The 19,487-nt window shown below is 42.8% G+C and overlaps 1 protein-coding gene across 2 annotated transcripts in view; it reads left to right on the forward strand.

Moving 5' to 3' along the window:
• The window catches only part of sbf2 (SET binding factor 2), a 115,468-nt gene that overhangs the window by 26,207 nt on the left and 69,774 nt on the right, over positions 1-19,487 (forward strand). For both annotated transcript variants that reach the window (XM_060864121.1, XM_060864041.1), the window contains exons 3-5: positions 7,321-7,458; positions 14,580-14,708; positions 17,625-17,735. In XM_060864121.1, the coding sequence (XP_060720104.1) occupies positions 7,321-7,458; positions 14,580-14,708; positions 17,625-17,735 (378 nt within the window). The remainder of the gene's footprint in view (positions 1-7,320; positions 7,459-14,579; positions 14,709-17,624; positions 17,736-19,487) is intronic.

The raw sequence follows: 19,487 nt of genomic DNA on the forward strand, positions 1-19,487 counted from the left end.
CGCCATCATATTTTGTCTTGTTCAGGTGCACTTTGTTTATTCTCGGCTATATCTGCAGAAGAAAAACAGCCCCGGAGCTCTAATGTTAATAGGTCAGTGTCGGCCGTGTAGAACTCGTCCATTGTTTAGAGAGTGCGGAGGTGGGCAGAATTTCCAGGCAGAATCAAGGTTCATGTTTTTCTTCCTGGGTAGAGAGTGAAGGACCTCACAGCCGCCCATGATGTCAGGTTGTAGCCAACCTGCAGCTTTTGTTTTGTCAGGTGAAGAAGACAAAAGGACAGAAGCAAGCTCGCTGATTGGAGAGAGCGATGAAGGGGCCGAGCTCGGTGACTCACAGGAAACACCTGTCCCTGATGCGTTATCGCTACGTTTACAGGCAGGGGGCTGCTGGGTGACGCAGACCTGTATTGTGCATCTCTTTAACTCAGGACAAAGATGTTTACACTCGACTGGCCAAAGCCTGCTGAATTTCTTAGAACTTATTTGTTTTTTGGTGGTTGTTGTTGTTGGTGGTGGTGGTGGTGGTGGTGCTGGTCTTGACGGACAGTTATTTTCTGTCCTAGGACTGACCGAACATTTGGAAATGGCCCATTTTCATAAATAACTATGTACAATATACTGTATGTATAATGTACAGATATGTCATCTGTAGTCCTCCATGTCTTCTGGTAACATGAGGAATATTCATCAGGGATTTCCCGAGTTTGCTAAGATGTCTTATCCGTGTCATTACACATTGTCTAGAGTGAACAAGTGGATTCCTAAATATTTGACTGAAAATCTATAGAAACACATGTGTACGCATTTGACTGCGATTGTAACTCTCATTAACACAGCGCACCAAATTATAGATCTGACCTAAACGATAGGTCGCGGAAATCCGATCACTGCTCACGTTTCACTTCTGCTGTCTTTATATTACTCACCCTAAGATATGTGTCGAATTATAGACGTCGTTCTGACCCGCTAAATATACCTGTCCCTAAACTGAACCGTGTCTCCAGGATTGTGTAACCGAGCCATGGCATACCCAGCTGGAATTGTGTTTTAGAACAATACTCCAGCAATTTTTAAACAATTTGGCTGAAATGTCCATAATGTTGTGGTTAACACATCACCACAGCATGGAGCTGCTTTGTGTAGATTCCATACAGACATGCATTAGGTGATTTTTATTTATTTTTAATCTTTTTTTTCCGTCTTCCTTTAGCTCTGACCCCGAAGATGCTCGAAGGAAGTTTTCACGTCGGGAGTTTTCGGCCTATGAATAGAACATTCATTTTGAGCACTTCCTCGCTTAGACCTGATGCTGGCGATGGCCCTAGCTGACAGAAATAAACCTTCCACATGTCTAGAGTTCAACATCCAGCCACAAGCTGCTTAGTACACGAAGCCGCGTGGTGTCGGCTGAAGACCTCGAGGATGGCTTTGGGGGGGGTCTCCTGTGTCACCCCTTTTCCTCCGCTTTCATTTATGTCATTGTTTTGTCTTCCATGAATACACGGTTGTTTTTTCATACCTGGAATTTAGGGTTATTTTTAATGCTGTTTTGACCATCTAAACATGAGGATTTGTTTGTATCATGACACGGTGTGAAGACAATTAGTCAATTCACGATAACTCGTTGGTTTTTATTTTTAACAGAATCCCTAAACAGGCAGGATTACATTTACATAGAATTCTTTATCCAGGATTTTGCTTCCTTTCAGATCCAGTTATGCACTGACCCATTTTTTTTTTATTCCCATGTTCCCCTTGAGAATGACAGACTAAATTACAGACTGTTTTTGGACCGTCTCGGTCATGGTCTGATCATTTCAATCCAATCCGGATACATAGACACGTATTTGGTTTTGCGTTAGGCAACAGAACATTTCCAGCCAATTCTACTCTCTGTATTTAGTTGTCTAGTTCACATATCCATATGAAACACTTCATAAATCAAGTAACGTCACAGAGAGTGACCTCACAAGGGCATTTGGTTTCTTATCGTCGTTGGCTCTTTAACAGTCGACGTTAAATGCTGACAAATAAATCATTCAAATGGTAAATGATCTAAAAACCTTTTCTGTATTCAAACCTCAAATAGTTTTCAAACAGAATACGTGGTATAGACATCCAGGTTCATCGACAAAACCTAGCAGAAACGCGGTAGCGCTATAAAAAGTAGACGTCATGCTGCGAAAGTAATCTTCTCCTAATAGGGCGGAAAAAAAACACGCTGGATTTGCATTTCAACAATACCAAAGGACCTTACAAGGTTATTTGAACCCCACAGCTTACACTGGACAGCTCAACGAGCAGATCATATACGACCGAATGTTCTCTTTGTCCCCCAGACGGGACAATGCTTCACGCTATTTACAGCCGTCACTAAAGAGGCACCGTCGTAGTAATCGAATAGGCCAGACAGCAGATGAAGGTCTAATTTGGTTGCCCCGTTCTTCATGCTTGCTCAGCTTGCACCGATTCTTGACAGGTCAAGCCGCAGATCCAGTATCGCTTTGTGGAACGGGCGGCATGTCCACATGACGAGGAACCCTAAGGGAAAATGTTATCGGGCTTATTGACATCACAAACTCAGCAGCACTTGAAGTGCCATTGTCACTTGACTGAGTTCTGAACTAAGCGTAGGATGTGTTATGTCTTTGATATGACTCAGCTGGTTCTCTGTGTGTGTGTGTGTGTGTGGCAAGAATGCTTAGATAGACTGTAATGAGAATTCTTTTCCTGGCCGCTCTGTACTTTGTACAGAGGTCAGTTATGAGCTTACAGTAGCGGGTTGCTTATCAGAAATCTGTTTATAGAGTCACTTGTCTCCTTGGAATCACTTTGCTTTTCCTCTTTACCCTTCACACTTTTTCTGTGTGTCACATTGTGAGCACTGGTAACCTACATTCCTTGCATTCATTTGCATGATGTGTTAGTATTTTATTATGATGGCCTGACAAAGCCAGCATTCTGTTGTTTGTACATTTTCTCACTTTCTTTCTGCATCACAGTTTTTGACATTTGAAGTTCGGCCCAGTAAGTCGATCCTACACGAACGGAAAATACACGAGCGCTTTCGGTAAAGATCAGCGTTATTATTATTGTCATGTTGGCAATGATGATTTGCTGGGTTAAAATCATTTACATTTACAGCATTTAGAAGACGCCCTTATCCAGAGTCGACTTACATTTATTTCATTACAGCTGAGTAATTGAGGGTTAAAGGCCTTGCACAGGGGCCCAGGAGTGTACCTTGGTGGCCCTGGGATTCAAACTCATGACGTTCTTATCAGTAGTCCAACACCTTAACCAGTGAGCTACCACATCCCCAATTCGATGTACTAGAGATTATTAAAGCTGCTCCGCACCAACCACTAACACCCTAGCAACCCTTTGGAACACGATTACTACTAGTTAACATGCAGGAAACTGGGCTAAAAGCTGAGGTTCAATAGTAACTACTTACATCCTAGCTGCATCTCGGGATAGCATCCAAACAGCTTTAAAACTCACCGTGGAAGCATATTAAAATATGGATACCATATTAACGCCATGGCAACACCATAGCAAACGCCTGGAATGCCATAGAAACCAACTGCTATCACTCTAGCAACAGATATGATAGCAACCATCTAGTAACACCCTTGCAGTCACCTGGAACACCATAGCAACTCCCCAGAAACCACTGGTATTTCCATAACCACCACTTAGCAATACCCAAAAAGCGGCTAGAATACATAGCGACCACCTAGTAACATGCTAGAAACCACTGGGAGCACCATAACAACCATCTAGCTATGTCCTAGTGACCAGTTAGAATACCATAGCATGCACTTTTTAAAAAAAAAACAACTGGAAATTTCATAGCAACCACATACAGTACTAGAAGCCACCAGGAACACTACAGCATCACCCTACCAACAAGGTGGAATGCCATAGCAACCTCATAGCATTGTCCTAGCAACCACTTGGAATATCATAGGAAAAGCCTAGCAACCATCTGGTTTAGCACAACCCCATAACCTTTTAACATTTAAAAAACATTGTGATAACTTGATAAGGTTGCTACTGATATCGTGTGGCCTACTTTATGTAACAGTTCTGTGATGTTTTTCAGTCCTTTTTTCCTCCCTTGATATCTGATCCAACAGTAAATATGATCAGATCAGAGCATCTCTGGTGTGTTCCTGTAAAGTGTATCGCTTTAGTGGTTTTTGCTTTCTGTAACGATCTCCAGACATTTTCAGAGAAATGCAGTCAGACATCCTGAAATAGAAATTTATCATTATGAATCAGATAATATAACCACATTCGGGATGACGGCCCGTCATGGGACATGACTTCACCGTTGGCTGTCCGTAGTGATCGAATACAGCAGACAGCTTTGGCGTGTTACTCTGAAACACGTCCCAGCCTTGACTACAGCCTGGATGCCGAGGTCCCTCCTGACCTCGTGAACGTAGCCCATCTTAAGCTAATATTCCTGTACTCATCGGACAGGCATGTACAAATGAGTTCTATCACGATCGTTGTTTTATATGGATTTTATTTTGGGTGATTGATTGAACCATACACAAATTGAGGATTTCATTTCTAGTGCTTGACTCCCATGTCGGAATTCTGGCAATTCTAGACGTTTAAGTCTCTTTCCGATCTTCGCCGTTCAGAGGAAAGAGCTGTTGATGTGATCCACTCTATTCTATCTTTTCTTTCCATGTCCATCTGCATTGTTTATCTGTTTTCCTCTGGATATTTACCACATACTTTGCATATTTTCATATTTTCCGTAACTTTCCTGGCACCTGTCCCGATCCGATGATGCCTGGAGCATTCTGCTTTTCCCTCCTCTGCCTTGCGGTGTTAGAAACTTCCTGCCTGCTATTGTGTCTGCTGTTGGACTGTGACATCCTGGTTCAAGCCCTCAGATCGCTCCACCACTCTCTCGTTTTCTCTACCTCTCATTCTACTTCCTCTCTGTTCCTCTCATCCACAAATAACATAAAGGACACTTGTCGTAAACGTGACACGACTAACGTAAGGCAGCGCGTGCTCGTGCTTGATCGTCGTATGCCGCTCATCTGCAGCGGCTCTGACATGGATACAGTCCGGAATTCTGCAAGACATCTGCTACCCCCTGCTGAAGAACCAGCTTGTGGTTCCAGATGTCTGATTGATTGAACAAAACATGTGTCATCCTTATACCCCTTTTATTTGCAGTAGCAAGTGATGGTACAAATTAAACATAATTACTTTAACCTTAACACGAGGCCATTGCTTGATGTTTCCTGATCTACACCCCTGAGTGTGAGTAGAAAATTCTGAACGGGAATGTAGGTGTTTAGAGTGAGTGGCAAGGAAAGCGGATAAGTGTTGCTTCCTGCTCTCTGATGAAGGAATGATGTAGTAGCCGAAGGAGGACATCCTGCTCCTGGCCTCCACCAAACAGTTTACGATTATAAGTAACCGGTATGCCAGGACCTTAAAAAACTCCCTTCTTGTATCTTATTCCAGTAACGGCTCTGAATACTCTGGGACGATGAATTTAGATGAATTTAATTAAGAATCCCCTTTTATCGTGTTTCCAGAAATACACTGAAGATCCTCATATGAGGATGAGGTTCCCCTTTGAGTCTGGTTCCTCTCAAGGTTTCTTCCTTTACCAATCTAAGGGAGTTTTTCCTTGCCACTGCTGCCTGAGTCACTTTTATGCTCATTAGGTATAAATAAAGACATACACATTGTGAACTAAATATATCTAATATTAATCTTGAATCTTGTACGGTATTAATCTTTATATTATTCTTTATAATAGCCTTTTGTTCTGTGTTTATGTTCTGTAAAGCTGTTGAGACCATGTCAATTATAAAAAGCGCTGTACATATAAACTTGAATCCAACTTGTAATCACATAATTATCTGGAATGTCTTTGTACGCTGTAGCATTACAATTTCCCTTCCCTGCAAATAAGAGGCCCAAAAATTGTTTCAGCATGATTGTGTATGGTGGAAGACCTCCGGTGTTTTGAACAGAGATTCTTAACCCCTCTGAACACCTTTGACGTGAACTGGAATGAGGGCGTCGCACCGGGCATCTTGTGCCCAACCGCTCTGGTGGCTGACAGGACGGAATTCTTCAATCACCCTCCAAATCTAGTAGGACACCTTTCCTACCTCCAAGAATAAGCCGTGAAAGGAGAACCAGTAAGGTTCTCTAGGGTGTTCAATATTCAGGTGTTTACATACCTTCCAGCGTTATAGTGTGTGACCTCAGAGCTATCTGTAAATATAATCAGACTCATTAGGGTATTTTTATAACTGTCAATCTGAGATTCTTTGATAGCATCATATTTCAAGAACGAGTGGTTTATAAGGATTTATCAATGTAACCAGTAATGATCCAAACGATTAAGGTCAAGGTCAGAGCAAGGTCGAATGTCTGAAATTTGTGTGTGGAGCACGTTCGCCTCACACCTCCAGGGTCGGGGTTCGATTCCCGCCTCCACCTTGTGTGTGTGGAGCACGTTCGCCTCACACCTCCAGGGTCGGGGTTCGATTCCCGCCTCCACCTTGTGTGTGTGGAGCACGTTCGCCTCACACCTCCAGGGTCGGGGTTCGATTCCCGCCTCCACCTTGTGTGTGTGGAGCACGTTCACCTCACACCTCCAGGGTCGGGGTTCGATTCCCGCCTCCACCTTGTGTGTGTGGAGTTTGCATGTTCTCCCCGTGCCTCGGGGGTTTCCTCCGGGTACTCCGGTTTCCTCCCCCGGTCCAAAGACATGCATGGTAGGTTGATTGGCATCTCTGGAAAATTGACCGAGTGAATGAGAGTGTGTGTGTGCCCTGCGATGGGTTGGCACTCCGTCCAGGGTGTATCCTGCCTTGATGCCCGATGACACCTGAGATAAGCACAGGCTCCCCGTGACCCGAGGTAGTTCGTGTAAGCGGTAGAAGATGAATGAATGAATGAATGAACGAATGAATGTTTGTTTTCCTCCAGTAGCTTTGAACAACTTGGCACCAGAGGCACGTCTGTCTACTTGTTTGTTGTTTGTTTTATTCCCTTTATTATTACCACCTCAACTGTATGAACTCATGCTCATGCTTTGTCAAATGAACATGGAGGAAAATGCTATCTGCCCTGTTCAACATCGACAGCTCACAGATGCCCACGATTACCTGGCGTCACTCTGATAGACAGTAGATAGAGGGAGCACTTTTCTGTTACGCCTCTCAGGAGCTCAAAGGTTGTTTTGATCATTAAATGGATGTTGTGGATGTCCCTGTCCACACGAGATCTAATATCATATTCACGTGTGCTCTCTTTTCACAGTTCAGTCAGCCGGGTGGATGGAGACTATCTCGCGAACGAAAACCTCCTACGTTCTTTACGGTGGTGTTGACGGACATCGAATCGGACCGACACTACTGCTCCTGTCTGACCTTCTACGAGGCTGAGGTCAACCTGCAGGTGAGGCACACTTTCTTTAGGCTAGTGTGAGAGCGAGAAGTTTTGTCAAAGACTCCTCTCACCCCAACCGTGTACTTTTTACTCCTCTTTGCTTTCGCACCAGCAGACTCAGGAACAGATTCTTTTCCTCAGCTGTCATCCTACTGGTCTCTGCTTCTCTACCTCACTACTTGCACTATGTACAATAATGTATATATAGTCAAGCCCAAAATTATTCACACCCCTGGCAAATTCTTTTATTCAACCAGCAAGTTTTTTCTTGATTAGAAATGACACAGGCGTCTCCCAGAAGATAATAAGACGATGTACAAGAGGCATCATTGTGGAAAAAAATATTACTCATCTTTTATTTACATTTGAACAAAAAGTGACATGTCTAAAATTATTCATACCCTTTTCAATAGTCAATAGAAAAGCCTTTATTGGCTATTAGAGCAATCAAACGCTTGCTATAACTGCTGACCAGCTTTTTAGCATGTCTCCACTGGTATTTTTGCCCATTCATCTTTAGCGATGAGCTCCAACTCTTTCAGGTTGGAGGGTCTCCTTGCCATCACCCTGATCTTTAGCTTCCTCCACAGATCATCAATCGGTTTAAGTCAGGACTCTGGCTGGGCCACTGAAAAACGTTAATGTTTTTTGTCAGCTAACCATTTCTTCACCACTTTTGCTGTGTTCTTTGGGTCGTTGTCATGCTGAAATGTCCACTGGTGCCCAAGGCCAAGTTTCTCTACAGACTGCCTGATGATGTTCTTGAGAAGTTTGATGTATTGCTCCTTTTTCATGGTGCCATTTACTGTGATTAGGTTCCCTGGTCCACCAGCTGAAAAACACCCCCAAAACATTAGGTTTCCACCACCATGTCTGACAGTGGGGATGGTGTTCTTAGGGTTGAAGGCTTCTCCTTTTTTTTACGCCAAATGAAAGCTACATCATTGTGGCCAAACAATTCAATTTTTGTTTCATCTGACCATAAAACAGAAGACAAGAAGTCTTCTTCTTTGTCCCACGCATGTGTCATTTCTAATCAAGAAACAACTTGCTGGTTGAATAAAAGTAACTTTAAGTCAGAATTTGACAGGGGTATGAATAATTTCGGGCTTGACCGTATATCACTTATATTTATTTATATATATATATTTGTATTTGCATTTCTGGTTACATACTAACTGCATTTCATTGGCTCTGTACTTGTACTCTGCACAATGACAATAAAGTTTAATTTAATCTAATCTAATCTAATCTAATCTAAGAACTGATGGCCTAGGAAGGAGTGATTGTATTACCAGCTCTGGTGATTGTGAAAACACGCTGGATGGTGGATGTTTATTTTTTTTTGAAGCGATCCTGCAGTAATGCAGCGAACGGTTAAAAACATATCAGCACAAATTCCATATAATCTTGTTTTTAATACGCCTCTGTTACTAACACGCTGTCGATGCAGCTCACAGGAGCCGTCTAGCCAAACACAGTTACGTATCTTAGCACGTCTTCTGTAAATATTTGTCTGCTTTGATCAAAATCTTTCTTCTCTTCCACCATTTTGGAAGAGCCAGAAATAAAAAGAGAGCTAGAACGATAAAATCCTTACATTACCCAAGCTCGGTTGTCTTCCTTTAGAGAACCTCATGGTCCCTCATCATGAACATGAGATTCCTGCGTTCTGAATATTCTCTGTTGTCACATCAGCCCAGATTATTACCCCGGATCACGTTTTTAACGGTTTTCAGAGTTTCATGCTTGAGGCTTTAAAATCTGATTCCACTGAAATTCCAACAGGAACTATAAAGTTTATTCTGGGAATGAAAAACTACCTCAGATGTCAGGGACCCGTTCAGATACTTTCAGAACTTGCTATTTGAGTAAAAAAAAAATCTCTGTCTTATATCAAACATCCTGTCGCACTCCCTGACAATAGCATTCGAACGCCAGGTCAGCGTCTGGAATTCAAACCTGGTCGTTAAGACCAAATGTGTCGCGCTTTGACATGCAGTGAATCACAATGAAATTACATCTTACAGTTCGACCGCTTGGAAAGGTTAATTAGTTTACCATCGCGTTCGGGAATCGGACCATTTTACACCGGCGTCAGTCTTCCTCTAAATTATGAGCTCACATCTAGTGAGCCTTGTTATCTATAATTAACCTGCGTTAACTGGAGTCTTGGGACGTATTTCTATACAGTTGCCTTAGTCAGATTTAGGAATTTTGGTTGTTCTTCCCCCACTTTTTCTCACAGGTGCACATACTTTTTCCATTTGGTTTTGGAATACATTCTTGGGTGCAAACATTTCCATTTCCGTACTTAGCCGTATGTCACGTCACTTCACTTATTAAGAAAAGTGAAAAAAAAGTGGAAGTCGTGGCCTAATGGTTAGAGAGTCTGACTCCTAACCCTAAGGTTGTGGGTTCGAGTCTCGGGGCGGCCACGACTGAGGTGCCCTTGAGCAAAATAAATGGCTGCCCACTGCTCCGGGTGTGTGTTCACAGTGTGTGTGTGTTCACTGCTGTGTGTGTGTGCACTTTGTATGGGTTAAATGCAGAGAACAAATTCTGAGTATGGGTCACCAAACTTAGCCGTACGTCACTTCACTTCACTTCACATAACATTACATAATGTTGTATGTTAAATACATTCCAGATCGAGAGTTATGGAAAATTCCAACACCCTTTTTATTTTTAAAGGACATAATAACGACAGCTGTGCTTTTGTAGCCTGGTCCTTTTGAATGTCATGCAACAGTTTGGTTGAGATGATGAAGAGCACATTGGGTCGGGAGGTTTCGATGGCCCTCCTCCCTTTGTGACTTCTCGCGGGAGTCGTCTTCCTCTCCTTTAATCCTCCCAGTCTTGGTTCCCAGATCGAGCGCCGAAGGCCACCCTGATGTGTGCAGCTGCAATGTCATCACACCCATTAACACCAAAGAATTATTCTTTATAATCAGACAGGACATTTACGCCTCCCGGCGACCCTCTTCACTGTTTTAGATTTATTCTTCCTGTTCATTCGGTCTACACACAGCGCTTGTATGCTTTAATCTGATCACCTTTTTTTGGAATATGCTAATTTTACGTTATATAAGAAGTAAACTAAAATACCTAGCATGATTTGCGTGGACTACAAATACATTCACCAAAGTAGTGGGACGGTAATCTGTGTGGACAGAAGTTTGCGCACCCCTGGCCGTCAAACCCGTATGTGGTTCCTCGTGAATCTGTTGCTGCAAATGTGGAAGCACACAATTGTATACATTGTCTTTGTATGTTGTAAGGCCGCGTTCACACTGCAAGTCTTAACGCTCAATTCTGATTTTTTTGTTTGGCTGTTCACATTACCTTTTAAAATGTGGCCTGTATCAGATACCAGTGTGAACTGTTTGCTGTTTCGAACTGACCCGCATGCGCAAACGAACAATAACAATGACGTCACACGCAGCACGCCGTTGCGCTAAAGTTGGTGAGGTTATGGAGGAAGTAAGTATTTTTCGCTTTTCTTTCTAAATTCTTTTGAAAATTTTCGGGTGTCGAGGGCAACTTTTGATTATTTGATCCATTTTGTAGGCGTAGTCACGTTTGTGTGCGTACTCGCCGGCGCATAATTGTGACGAATGTTGATGTAGATTGACATAAAAGTCGCATCAAATCCGCCTCGGTTGTTCCCACTGTGGCCACATTGGGGAAAAAAATCAGATTTGGGTCTGATTCAGGACCACATATGGTCTGAAGTGGTCTGAATCTGATTTGAAAAAATCAGATCTGGGTTAGATTTGAGTGTTCACACTACACCTGAAGAAGTCTGACCTGGTCACTTGACAACAAAAAAATCAGATTTGGGCCACTTTTACCTGCAGTGTGAACGTGGCCATAGTGCACAAAGCACAGAGCTCCTTGAACACATGGTGTGGAGGTGAAGGTAGGAGTGGAAGAACTTGACTCCGATCCACTGAACACCTTTGGGATGAACCGGACCTGGAGTCTCACTAATGATCTTGTAGCTGAACGAACAGAAATCATACACAGCCTGCTTTAACGTCTAGTGGAAAGCTTCTCAGAAGAGAAGAGTGGAGATTATTTTTACAGCAAAGGGGAATAAATCTATTACCGATGTCTGTCTGTCTGTCTGTCTGTCTGTCTGTCTGTCTGTCTTTTGGAGTTGGAAGACAAACTTAAATTACGTAGCTCGTCCGCAGCGTAGTTCCCTGTTAACGAACCGTTCTTTTGGAAATGATAACGTATTAGAATGAGATCATTAATATAAACCTGTGAGCTGCTGTTTTCGAAAAATAATTGAAACGTTTCGACAAATCAGAATCGAGAGTTTATTAAATGAGGTAAAAATAGTTTTGCTAAGGATGTGAAAGTTTAAAAAAAGGTGATTAAAGGGAAATTAATTCAGAAGTCTTACAAGTATGTGATTAGTTTACTCCCGATCTAAAACACAGCAGAAAACAACCCTGACGCAGCAAAAAGCAATCCAGTCCCAAAAAGTCGTGCGATTATTTCGAAGCTCAGAGTTTTAATTCACGGTTTAAACGAACACGTACTTTAATTCTCTGAATTTTATCATTTTATCTGATTGGAAGCAGCAGCAATGGAATGTATTTTCCCTCGTAATTGAGCCAAATCCTCCCCAAAAACACCGAAATGTGTTTCCCATCTGTGGGGGTATTTTAATCCCAGCGCTCCCCACAGAAGATGCTGTGGCTCTCATGGCATGTTTTCATTGTTTGAGCAAAAACGCAATAAAGAAGCAAGTCAGCAGGGTTTGAAAGGTGGCCACCGATACGAGCTTATGTGAATTACGGAGGCTCAAACGGGGCAATTCGAACCAGATTCAGCGCATCAGAGCTCGATATTTCTTTCATATTTGAAAATGAAAAACGAGTCACTAAAGTTAAATCTGCGTTATTCGACGAGTTATCAATCGCAGTTGAACGCGACAAAGAATTAATCATGATCCAGATGCTGATCCAGAAGATACACAATCCAAAATTACACTACATACATAAGTAAGATTATAGACAACTGTAAAGAAACAGCGTGAATGGTCAGCACAGGTGAGGTGTAGCCGAGCAATAAACCATGACGAATTCCGCACAGGAAATGAGGCCTACCGGGAAAACGATTCTCGAACTTCGCATCTATTTTTACTAGAAGTGTTAGCTCAAGCTGATTCATGCAACTAGCTAACTTTAGCCTGCTTAGCTCGTTACGAGTGATGAGGTTTTTCCAGTTAGCGGTGTCCGTTTCAGTCCTCTCATAGCTGTGAATGAATACTTCCATGAAGAATTTCTATCCTTTCTTCTCATCACACACTTTGTTGCTGAGTTAGACGTTTTCTACCCTTATTTAGTTTGGTCTCGGCAGCGTCGACAGACACGAGGAGAAAACCTGCTGATCATTTTAGAGTCTCCGTGGGGAACATTCTGCCTTGTGCCTTTGTTCTTTTGTCTATTAACCGATTGGTCGATTGTATGAAAATGTTCCATTATTTTCTTGGTATATAAAGAAATAAGGGTATTAGATTTTAATTCAATTGTTTATTTATATATTAATTTTTTCTGTTAATCGTCGATTTATTTATTTCTTCTTCCATAGATTTCATTTTTACATTCATGTCATGTTCGACGTTACATTTCTTTCGAGTGAGTCTAATGTAATTAATTTTATTTCCCGTCTCCCTGCCTCTGGATCACGGTTTGTACTATCACAAGTCATCACGGGTTAAAATAACATCTACATCCTCCAGGTCACTGGAGAGGCATCTTGGACCAAACACTCGCCAATTATACAATTATTCAATTACACAGTTGTTCTAAACTTGAGGTCTATTAATAGGACGACACGTGGGTTGGAATTTAATTTCCTCTTGGATTACTTTTATTAGCATAAAGACATATAACCTAATGTAAACTCAGCCGGGGCTCCTGCTCTTATGGCCTCACTAACTCCATTTGTTCGTGTTCTTTTCTCACCGTCCCTGTTGGCAAAAAGTGGAGTCACGCCTGAGTCATTTTTAGCAGATTTGTGAATCATCTGACAGAATCAGCATTGTGTGCGTGTGTGTGTGTGTGTGTGTGTGTGCGTGTGTCAGAGTGTAAAGGTAAGATAAGATATACCTTTATTCGTCCCACAATGGGGAAATTTCTCTGTTACAGCAGCAAAGATGAAAGAAATGCAAATATATAAAAAGAATAAAGACATAATATTGTATACATTATATACACCACACAATGTATAAATACAGAGAAAATAGAGACCACGAGTAAGTAGTTACGCTAACAGACAAATCTTGCACGTTTTTCAAAATCTCTGTTATTGCATGTGTTGTTTTAAATACATTGTTATTATATATTATTATTACAGTTAAACAGTAATCCAGTGTGTAACTATGGCGACTGGTGTATGCGTGTGTGTCAGTGTGCGTGTGCGTGCGCATGTGTCTGCACGGGTGTGCACGTGTGTGTTTGTGCGTGTGTCAGAGTGTGGACGAGTGTGTCAGAGTGTGTGTGTGCAGGTCAGAGTGTGTGTGCGTGTGGACGAGTGTGTCAGAGTGTGTGTGTGCGCGTGTCAGAGTGTGTGTGTGCGCGCGTGTCAGAGTGTGTGTGCGCGCGTGTCAGAGTGTGTGTGCGCGCGTGTCAGAGTGTGTGTGTGCGCGCGTGTCAGAGTGTGTGTGCGCGCGTGTCAGAGTGTGTGTGTGTGCGCGTGTCAGAGTGTGTGTGTGTGTTAGTCACACTGTGTTCATAAGAACTAGGTGTGAAATGAAGTTAGTGTTCAGTTATAATCACATGATCATATTTAAATGTATATGTTTATTTACTCCTCATCTTCTCCTAAGCTCTGAATGATCCTGAGATCCTCTCAGTCACGGCCTCCTTCCCTCAAACAGAAATAGAAGCTGACACACGCACACTCTAACGTTTCAGCAATTTAATTTCTTCATAATAAAAAGCCGTCGCCGTAGGCGACCAGCAGCGTGATTACTTTTAAGCAAACAAAACCAGATTTCTGTCTGAGCAAGTTTCTGGATTATTTTTTTTTTTATTGCCAACATTTCACAGCTTAACGATCTGATGAGCTTTTGCATCTCCCTTAGAGATTTCTCACCCTTTTCCCTCCAGGGCACGAAGACTTTGCAAGGTGATGGAGACGAAGATGAGGAAGAGGACGGTTTGATCCAGCCAGCTCAAGTGTTTGCACCCAAAAGTCTAATCCTGGTCTCCAGATTAGATTTCCCAGAAATATTCAGGGTAACACACACACACACACACACACACACACACACACACACACACACACACACACACACACAAGCCCATTATTCAAGATTGTGTTCTACACTACAGAACGTCTCCATGGTTTTATTATTTAATTTGTTGCCGTAGTGAGTCCGAGTGGTGGCCTTATTAATGATGCTTCATCAGATGAGTGCAGCAGCTAGCAGGTTGTTACTAGCCGTGTGTGTGTGTGTGTGTGTGTGTGTGTGTGTGTTTCTGCTTTTATAAAACACTTTTTTCAGTAGCAGTGCATGTGTAGGTTTTGTGGTTTCATTATATTTGCTCCTCATTTCCTCATCCTCACATTTTTCCTCTAATATCTGCAGATGAATACTCAAATCTGACTGGTCAGAAGATGCTGATTCAGTTAGTTATGTAGCAGCAACCCTGACTGATGTAGCTAAAGAGATGTCAGATATTAGAGTGAGACACACAAAGTGTGAGAGAGAGAGAGAGAGAGAGAGAGAGAGAGAGGCAGACAGAGAGACATACAGAACGTGAGAGAGAGAGGGGGGTAGAAAGACAGACAGGCAGAAAGTAACAGGACGAGTGAGTGAGTGAGACAGGGTGAGTGAGTGAGACAGGGCGAGTGAGTGAGTGAGTGAGACAGGGCGAGTGAGTGAGTGAGACAGGACGAGTGGGTGAGTGAGACAGGACGAGTAGGTGAGTGAGTGAGACAGGACGAGTGGGTGAGTGAGTGAGTGAGACAGGATGAGTGAGTGAGTGAGACAGGGCGAGTGAGTGAGACAGGACGAGTGAGTGAGTGAGACAGGACGAGTGAGTGAGTGAGACAGGGCGAGTGAGTGAGTGAGACAGGGCGAGTGAGTGAGTGAGACAGGGCGAGTGAGTGAGTGAGACAGGGCGAGTGAGTGAGTGAGACAGGGTGAGTGGGTGAGTGAGTGAGACAGGACGAGTGGGTGAGTGAGTGAGACAGGACGAGTGGGTGAGTGAGTGAGACAGGACGAGTGGGTGAGTGAGTGAGACAGGACGAGTGGGTGAGTGAGTGAGACAGGATGAGTGGGTGAGTGAGTGAGTGAGTGAGACAGGACGAGTGAGTGAGTGAGTGAGACAGGGCGAGTGAGTGAGTGAGTGAGACAGGACGAGTGAGTGAGTGAGTGAGACAGGGCGAGTGAGTGAGTGAGTGAGACAGGGCGAGTGAGTGAGTGAGACAGGGCGAGGGAGTGAGTGAGACAGGGCGAGTGAGTGAGACAGGACGAGTGAGTGAGTGTGAGACAGGGCGAGTGAGTGAGTGAGACAGGGCGAGTGAGTGAGTGAGTGAGACAGGGCGAGTGAGTGAGTGAGTGAGACAGGGCGAGTGAGTGAGTGAGTGAGACAGGGCGAGTGAGTGAGACAGGGCGAGTGAGTGAGTGAGACAGGGTGAGTGAGTGAGTGAGTGAGTGAGTGAGTGAGACAGGGCGAGTGAGTGAGTGAGTGAGACAGGGCAAGTGAGTGAGACAGGGCGAGTGAGTGAGTGAGACAGGGCGAGTGAGACAGGGCGAGTGAGTGAGTGAGACAGGGCGAGTGAGTGAGTGAGACAGGGCGAGTGAGTGAGTGAGACAGGGCGAGTGAGTGAGACAGGGCGAGTGAGTGAGACAGGGCGAGTGAGTGAGACAGGGCGAGTGAGTGAGACAGGACGAATGAGTGAGACAGGGCGAGTGAGTGAGACAGGGCGAGTGAGTGAGTGAGGTGAGGGAGGGAGTGAGTGAGTGAGGTAGGGAGGGAATGAGGTGAGTGCCTCACTCATTAATCTCCAAGGGGTAAATTAAATGAATCAAAACAAAGTACAAACAACAGTGAAATTTCTGAACTATTAAATAAAAAACCAATAGAAATAAAAATTACTCAAGTGCAAAAATAACCAAAAGAACTAAAATACAATAAACTAAGAACTAAATACAAGTGCAAAGTAAAGCACAGCTGATTTATTTATTTATTTATTTAACCTTTTTGGCGATTGACGGAAGGAGTCTTTGTAGCTGTCAGAGCTACAGTCTTCCGTATGGAGGAGTTTACACTTCTTCCTAAAACCCTAATAACTTCGAGAGATGAAAAGAAAAGGGAGGCTGGTGAAGGATCTGCTGTCTGTAACTCGAGAACACAAACTCCTCTCCTAGACATTCCACAGTATTATATGGACTATATTCCATCTGTAAACAGTGAAAAACCACTAAGACTTCGTTTATTAATAAATAAAATTAAATCTTTGGCACACTGCTGTAGTGTAAGAGGAATAAAACAAAGACTTAAAGATAAACGCATCATTAATATTCAATTAAGCAAAGCAGACATTAATAATAGGACACGTAAAAATAGGACACATTTTATTTTGTTTCATTTGTTTGCGTTTCCATGTACCTGATTTTTGAAAAATTTGCATTCATGCATGCTAATTAATCTAGTTTAATAAACAAAACAAAAGCTACGACGTCTGTCAGACGATGCTCCGGCGACGCGAGAGTTGAGATCCACCGTAAATGAGGAGTTCACGCTGTAGTTACAGCTTTAAAGCCTGTCACTCTATCGTGAAGTTTAATATCAAAGCTACGTAGAGAATAAATCCTCAGCAGGAATGTTCGCTCTCCGGAGCTCCGTTGTGCGAGCGTTGTTGTTCTCTCGTGCTCATCAGACGGATGTGTGTAGAACTTTAGGCGCATTCTTTCGCGACTGAAATTAGTCTCGGTGGTGGCATTTCCTGGTAGTGATGCTAAAACCCTATTAAAATCTTACTAAGAAATGCTTTGGTGTGTGTGTGATGTGCAACCCAGTAATACGACTTCTGATTTTCCAATCAGATTTGTGCTGTTAATTGTACCAGCGTGTGTGTGCGTGTGTGTGTGCGTGTATGCGTGTATATGTGTGTATACAGACTGACACTACTCTCTCCCTCAGGGCTGTTTGGGGCTGATCTACACCGTTTACATCGACAGTCTGAACTTCTCCTTGGAAAGCCTCGTGGCGAACCTCTTGACATGCACCGTGCCTACAGCAGGAGGCTCCCAGGTGAGACATTACTCAGCCGAACGGCAATTCCTCCAACAAGAGGAATCTCTCGGGGTTGATCCGAGGGGTTGATCCGGGTCGGCCGAGTAGCGCGACCGTTGCTCTTCTCACCTCGTGTGGATACACTGGACAGTTTAGTTAACCAGACAGACTCCTAGTGCCAGAGTTTAAGTATTTTCACACTCTGCTCATTCAGAGGTACCAGCATCGATAACATGGGTCTATCATTGACATCTTACTGTAATGCCAGATCACCTGGTGGGAAAAATTCAGTTCAATTCACATATATTTGTATAACGCTTTTAACATTGGACAATGTCACAAAGCAGCTTTACAGAACATAAGAAATATAACACAAAAGGTTTAATATGACACAAAGATTAATTTAATACAAAAATTCATGATTAATATTAGACTTATATTTAAATGTGTTTGTATTTATCCCTAATGAGCAAGTCTGAGGTGACTGTGGGGAGGAAAAACTCCCTTAGATGGAAGAGGAGGAAACTTTGAGAGGAACCGGACTCAAAAGGGAACCTCGTCCTCATTTGGGTGACACCAGAGGGTGTGATTATAAACTGTTATAAAGACCGGAGAGAGTTATTACGAATAATGTCCTTTCTACAGTCAGACACAGTCTGATAATCGTGTATTGATAAGGAGGTTGTTGTCCTCAAAGACCACATGGAGTTGGCGTCTCCTCTTAAAAGGTCCGAATACTTCATGACGCGGAATCCAACTGGAGCTGGAACATCTCAGGGTCCTCACAGGGTCGACATCATCTCAATGAAGGTCCAAGAACACAACTGGAGCTGGTACAATCTCTGGATACCTCGGGACGGGTAGAAAAAAGAGAAGCCGTGGAGAGAAATTAGTAAAGAATAAAACATTAGCTAAAAAGTCACCTGGTGGGAAAAAAAACATACAAAATACAGAATAGATAAAGACGCATTTGGTCGGCGCACTTTTTCTGACGCTTTTGCTGTTATAGGTTGACTTTCGCCCTATTTGAACAGGATTAATTATACTCAGGGTACTTCCTATTTTACAGGAACTCTGAGACAAAAGAAAAACATAAAAATTCGCAGACTGAATTACTTTGATTTTCAGCAAACTCAACCTCAAATCGTACAAATTCGAAATGTACAAAACGGCAAATCTTACAAGAGCCAGATCTGAGTTCATAGAAAAATACAAGGCACTCAAAAACAAGGCCAGTTTTATTGCTGTTGATTGTTTTAACACTGCGTATTTTAGCACGTGAGTTTAATCCCCGAGTAGACGTGCAAGCGTTCAGCTGTGAGTTCGTTCATTCGAACCCTGTCACGATTTTACAAGGTTTCATCAGAAAAAGTTTTAGAGTTTCTGTCATATATTAATGTAAAAAAAAATTCATTTAAGTTGTCTATATTTGTCTATATTTATTTCATTGTGATTTTAGGTTATTTTAGTTCTTATTAACCGTTCTTGCCATGAAGATAGCCTCAGTAGCTGACATGGCAGTAAATTATAGCAACTAACTAACTAACTAACCCTGTCACGAGCCAGTAGAAAAGTGCACAATGTTGAGTTGTTATTTAACACGTCGAATCAAACGTGCCACGCGTCTTTGTTTCCTCTCAGTATGTAGCCTATAGTGTATTTCATTTAGTCATTTTTTTTTCTTCTTCTCACTATTTGGAATTCCACTATATTCATCCCAAGATCAGACCAAGATGGTGACATCGGGTGGATTAGTTCAGTAGTCAGGCC

The sequence above is a fragment of the Tachysurus vachellii genome, chromosome 1 (assembly GCF_030014155.1).
Source record: "Tachysurus vachellii isolate PV-2020 chromosome 1, HZAU_Pvac_v1, whole genome shotgun sequence".
In the NCBI taxonomy this organism is placed as follows: domain Eukaryota; kingdom Metazoa; phylum Chordata; class Actinopteri; order Siluriformes; family Bagridae; genus Tachysurus; species Tachysurus vachellii.